The 6616-nt window shown below is 35.4% G+C and overlaps 1 protein-coding gene across 1 annotated transcript in view; it reads left to right on the forward strand.

Moving 5' to 3' along the window:
• Window positions 1–2235: 2235 nt before the first annotated feature.
• Window positions 2236–6616, forward strand: part of LOC107576278 (B-cell receptor CD22-like) — a 7462-nt gene continuing 3081 nt past the window's right edge. The window contains exon 1 of the mRNA XM_016262491.1: window positions 2236–2278. Coding sequence (XP_016117977.1) covers window positions 2236–2278 — 43 coding nt within the window. The remainder of the gene's footprint in view (window positions 2279–6616) is intronic.

Raw genomic sequence — 6616 nt, forward strand, 5'->3', positions numbered from 1 at the left:
TGTACAGTATTTGAAAAATTATGTTTTTTGAACATTAAAGCATGTTAACGTATTCTGTTACATCAAATACACAAAATAATGATCTTTAAAATAGCATCATATGACCCCTTTAACTAACAGATGGAGTCGGATTCAATATTCAGGGCTGCGTTTCTCAAAAGCATGGCAAGCTAAGTTGATCGTAGAGACCATTGGTGGCAGTATATGATCTACTTAGGCCTTCGATGCTTTTGGGAAACACAGCCCAGGTCATTTCAATCTTCTTTTCTTTGATCCTATTGAAAAATAAACACAGTGGAAGACATGCATAGTAAAACTACCACGTCTCCGTCACCTTCAAGAACGTGCCTATCGTCAATATATCAAAATCACTCACAATAGCCCCAATCCCTGCATACTGTTGCAGATTACAATAGGTTACTCGAACTATAAAGTTGTGCTATGTAGAAAGAATCTCTCACGCCAGGTCACTAATGCACGTCTGCTCATCTAATACGAATATTACGCACCCCTGCTCCAACACACCTGCCTGTAATTATCAAGTAACCCTGAGCACCTTGATTAGCTAGTTCAGGTGTGTTTGATTGGGCTTGGAGCTGAAATCTGCAGGACGATAGTTCTCCAGGAGAAGGGTTGTAGACCTTGATCACTTGGAATCCGTTATTGAGTTTGTTATTTATATGTTTTCCCTTATGAATTTGTTTGATGCAGCATTCTTTATGTATATAGTTGTGTTTGGGCTGTTAAAAATAAACTAAAAAATAAAAATAAAATTAACATATCATTGAGTTGTTTGGGGTGGGGGTAAATTAAGTTCAGTCTGCAATAGTGCAATAGTGTTGCATTGTATTCTATGGAGCGCTCTGAAGTGCACATATGAAGTAGACTCACTCCCTCTGTCAAAATCAAGGGGTCAAGAATCTGTCCATATGTTCACAAAGGGGAATGCACTTCAAAATGGCAGTGGATATTCCTCTGAGGGGAAGTGCTTGGGGAAGTTCGGGCGAGTGTGTGTCTAAAAGTGAAGTGGAACGCACACATGGTAGAAGATTATATGTCAAAGAACACTATTAGCATATAAAAGATCTCAGAACTGATATAGAGGATCTAAAAGCCACAAAACTCACATTTGGGTGTCATTGAATCAACACTGATTATTTGAAGTCATTCACACTGATGTTCAGTGGTGGATACAAGCCCTTTCGGTAAACCTTACTACGAAGCCAGCATTTATAACTCATTATAAGAGTTTTCTTAAGGCATTATAATGAACGCATAATGTATTATAAAAATCTTATAATATGTTGTATCATCTCATGAGTAATCATAACAACAGTTTTAATGCATTATAATATTTACTTATTGATAGTTATAGCTTTTAAGATTGTGGCAGTTATAATACACAATGAACACAATGCATCCACTTAACTTACAATGGATTATATTTCCCATAATTATAATGTTTTATAAATCTCATATCTTGCCATTGCTAACTTGTTACTTTACTTAAAGCAAAGACCACTTATAAATAACAGCAACAACACTAATAATAATAAAATATATATATATGTTTTTCTTAAACAGCCATAAGATCAGATATCTGATCAGATGAATGTGTTATATGGCACTTTTTTTAAACTATATTTATTGTAATATCATTAAGATACTGTACAGATCTCAAATAAATTATGTATAAATTATAAAGTATAATCATACTCATAAATGTTATAACCACTAATAAGTAGGTTTTATAATATATTATAATTGTTGTTATGATTATTTATGAGATGAAGCAACATATTGTATATATATATACTTCCTTATTTTACAACATATTCCTGCTTTTAAATCATAACTGATAATTTTACCCTGAACTACTGAACTAAATTCTAATTATGCAGCAATCAGCTCACTATTTTACTTTAGTTTTATTGCAGTGATGTTGTTTGCTTGTTGAGGAAGGAACACTGATATTTCCGTGTTAACCACATATAGTCTGTTAGCCTAGAGCTATAAGTGCATGTGTTTAAAGAGTCATTTAGCTGCTGCTGATCTGATGAGCTTCAACACGGTAAGACAAACACACTCGTACTTCCATGCAAACTGATGATTATTGCTCATATAACATACGTGTCTTAACGTGAGAAATATTAAGAATAGGGTGATGTACGGTACAGGTTAGAAGTGCTGATTAATGCTGTATTATAGATATATTTGACGCTGATGTGGGTCAGAATGGCTCCTCGTCTTCCTCTGATCTTTCTGCTCATGATTCACGGTGAGTCTCTGTTACATTCACATCACAAACACTCATTTTATTTAAGGCCTCACGAAGAGATTTTTTAAAATGTCCTCATCATTTTGGGAGAAAACGTTCTTAGAACAAGATTCTTGGAACGTCCTTTAAACATTTAGAATGACAACAAACTTCAAATTAATGAGGTTGTGTTTGCTGTTTTAAAAGAACACCCTTGCATCATGGGACAGTTTTATAGCCTGTCCCATTGCTATTGTTCCTAACTTTACTCTTAAATTGATGCAAGTGTTAGAATTTAACACTTTCAAAACAATGTTCATGAAATCACCACATATTGTTATTAGTATTTGATGAATGTTCTCATAATGTTTGCATAATCTTTGAAAAACATTATTTTAACAACCATAAAATATTAAGGGTCACTAACTTTTTAGCTTAAACAAGGGGGTTGTAGTTAAGGTTAGATGCTACACACAAAGTCACCTGTCTCTACACTTCTCAATGTGACGTTAGTGATGACACCTGATATTAATGAGTAAAATCACTAAAGGAAAGAGGAACAAACATCACAAGTCACCCATGTGGGGATCAGTGTTTCCCGTAGTTGTACACTTGATCCATGATTTTTATTTTTTTATCTTTTCTCTGGCTACTGTATTAATTTGTTCAGAAAACACTATTGCTGTATCAGAAGAACTCAAAGACAGTATAACATCTGATTACATTGATTTAATTAATGGTGGTATCATGTAATTTACTTTTTTAAGATTTTTAATATTATACTACTGACAAAGTGATATTTTAGATCAGAAAAACTCAAATGTGTTGCAAAATTAATAATAGTGCTATATATACGTTCACATACATCAACAATCAGCATGTGAAATGCAATAATGGTGACACACAAAACTCATGCATGGTTCCCAGCATGCACTGCGGCATAAAAAACATATGCAGCTGAATTATTTTGCTATATTTATATTTTAACATTATTTGCTTGTCACCATGGTTGAGGTTTGATGAGTGTTGATGTCCAAGTGTGTCTCAACTTTTAGGCAAGAGTGCAGTTTTAGAAGAACGCATGCAGATCTCGTTAGTGATCTTTCTTTCACAATAACTGAATGGCTAAATGTTTAATACTTGTTTTCAGTAATGCTTCAACTTAATAACTTTTTAACATCAGTAACACATCTACATAAAAGGCAGTTGTTAAAACCACTTTAATACAGGCATTGTGTTAAGTTATTAATAAAAAATAAGTTGAAATAACATATCAGGAACATTATACAAACCTTAAAACATTTTAACGTTTCCATAACCAAAATATAATGTTTGGAAAACATTCTTAGAACAAAAATTGGTTTGCTGGCTTGTGGCTTTTAGAAATATCCAGTAGTCTTCTGTTATTGGCTAGTCAGTGTCATGTGGTTTAGGAGGGACTTGCTCATTGTTCAGAGCATCTGATTGGACAAAAATCACTGTAACACCAGATCATGAATATTTTATAATAATATAATATGTATGTTAAATAATTATTGTGTCAAAGGAGTTCTTTAGCAGATGAGCTCATATCGGATAGACATGAACTAAAAGCCATTGTGCTTTTAATAAATCAACTTTGATTCATTTCTTAGACTTGTTTGTCATTATTCAATTCAATTCAATCTTTTTTGTATAGCTCTTTTCACAATACACATCATTTCAAAGCAGCTTTACAGAAGATGCCTGTGTCTACATTACAATTTAGAGTGATCTGTTATCAGAAGTGAATGTGTCCAAGTAATGTTCATTTCACAGATGAACAGTTCAAGGTAACAGAATCATACAGCTAGCTAACATGAATTAATTTAGGCAGAAGCACATTAAAGCGATTATTACAGGTGTGATCATAATGATTACAATATAGATACATTTTGACAGCTGTGCATGTCGATTCAAGTTGGCGTCATCTGGGGTCCTCGCAGGGGTCAGCATCATCTCTTCACAGGCCCTGGGTCATCTGAAGTCTTTCTATGAGGCTGGATCCACGCTGGAGCTGGCGTAATCTTTAGATACCTCGAGATGGGCATCCCTGGGTAGGAACAGAAAGACAGTGGAAAAGAATTAGCGTAGCTGCTGTTCATAACGTTTCAAGCTAAAAATATGTTTGGGATGTTTATCTGCTCTAGCTGGGAAGATCTGTATGAGATTCATTATGTGAATGCTTGGCTGAAGAGATGTGCCTTTAATCTAGATTTAAACAGAGAGCGTGTGTTTGAGCTCTGGACATTATCAGGAAGACTATTCCAGAGTTTAGGAGCCAGATGAGAAAATGCTCTCCATCCTTTAGTGGACTCCTATATCCTAGGGCAGGGTTCCTCAATAGGCGGCCCGTGAGAGAACATTTTTGGCTCGCACGAATTTCAAATAATGTGGCATGAAAATTCAAACGCAGCATCAGAAAGCTACATTAACTTGCATAGTGTCTACACCGGATGCGAGCGGCGCTTTGCGACGCAATAAAATACAAGAACTCATTATAATCAGTGATGCTGTCTTGAATGCGGCGCGACACGACAAATCCCCGACAGTAAACTGCTGACTGGTTCTATTTATAACGTACTGACACAACGTTCAAATGATTTGCAATGCTTTGTCGCGTCGCGAGTGTGTAGAAAAGAAAAGTGGACACAGAAAATAGATGATTCAAATGTGAATGGACTGAACAGTTTTGAGTGAGTGAGTGAATACTTGGGCTGGTTCGCAGTGAGTTCACAGTTTTAACGTAAACGTTTGCTTTAATTTATTTTCAAGATCTGAGGTAAAATATCTATTGTTGATTTCACTATGGCTATAAAGATAACGCAAAATAATATTCAAGCTCACATTAGACACTTTTAACATTGAATAAAGCACATAATCATTACCTGAGATTATCACTGTCATATTTTGTATGTTGTTCCTGCCGCGACGTCGCAGAAAATAAAAAACGGTCCTAAAATATAATCCCATGTCGCTTATTGTCACGTGTCGCTGTCGTGGGTGGTTAAGACAAAAACTACAAGGAAAAAAACATTTTATCGCGTTGTGTCTGGTTGGGACACACGGTGATACAGTTTGATCCCCCCAAAAAATCTAAGCATAAAAATATTAATACTGACAAATCTAAAAATTGAATCTGCAATTAGGAAAAGTGAAGAGAAGTCCAGTCTGGGAATGAGCAGGAACAGTTGATTTGCATGGCAGACATTAGAGATCCAGAGTTTTTGTTTGTTAATTTGTTTTTAATATTCAACAGGCAACGTTCTTCTGTATCTAAATGCAAAAATGTTCATAATTGTTTGAATAAAACAAACTACTGGGGAAAAAAATCTGAATATTCATATTGTGACCACGTTGTGATTATTTTAACAAAAGCAACAATAATATAATAATAACAATTATATATATATATATAGGTCAGTGGCCCTCGGCTTAGTATTGTTGACAGAAATCAGTCCTCTGCGAAAACTAATTGAGGAACCCTGTCCTAGGGACTACTAAAAGTCCAGAGTTTTGAGAGCGTGATGGATTGTAGGGCATAATAATATCCAGGGGCGGATTTAGTGAATTGGAGGCCCCAGGCAAAATATAGGAATGGGGCCCTATACATTTTCACACATTTTCCTAGATCAACCTTGAGGTTCCATTTTGTTGTTTTCAGCGTAAGCCTGTGTACAAAGGCTGTCTAATTCTAAACTTTAAAATACATTTATTTTTAGTTGTTTTAACTACAAATTTAAATAAAACTGAAAAAATGGATAAAAAATATATTGAAAGCTATATATTCAAATTACTTTATTGCATTCCAGACGCTTTTAAAGTACTTTTCACTATACATTTTATGGGTAGCTTGAATGTAAACATTGTCATGAATTCATTGTATTCCCATTTGTAAAATAGCCAACAAATTAATTGTTGTAGGCTAACCCGATCTCATGAAAGTGCATCGGCCTATAGCACGATTTTCTGCTTCTATTTGGTGTAGCCTAATATTGCTATGCAGAAATTTACTTTGGCATGCAAAAGACTGAAAAATTCATAATTAATGGCATGGCTGGTTCACTCGACATATGGGACACACAGGCCTATAATAACTGCTGAAATGTTTGCGGGGCAAATCTGAGGTCAGTCTGAGCGCCAAACAGGCCTATGATAACTGCTGAAATGTTTGCGGGCAAATCTGAGGTCAGTCTGAGCGGTGCTCGTGGTACTCAAAGTGCCGTACACCTGCAGGCACCACTGACTCGGACGGTGTCGTGGTAATAAACACTGTAACAGCAACCGTGCGTGTCAGCGCTTAATGCGCATATCCTATATGAAAAGTATTTTAGGGGGCCC

This window comes from Sinocyclocheilus grahami, unplaced genomic scaffold, assembly GCF_001515645.1.
Source record: "Sinocyclocheilus grahami isolate Dianchi unplaced genomic scaffold, SAMN03320097.WGS_v1.1 scaffold3427.1, whole genome shotgun sequence".
Taxonomy (NCBI): Eukaryota; Metazoa; Chordata; class Actinopteri; order Cypriniformes; family Cyprinidae; genus Sinocyclocheilus; species Sinocyclocheilus grahami.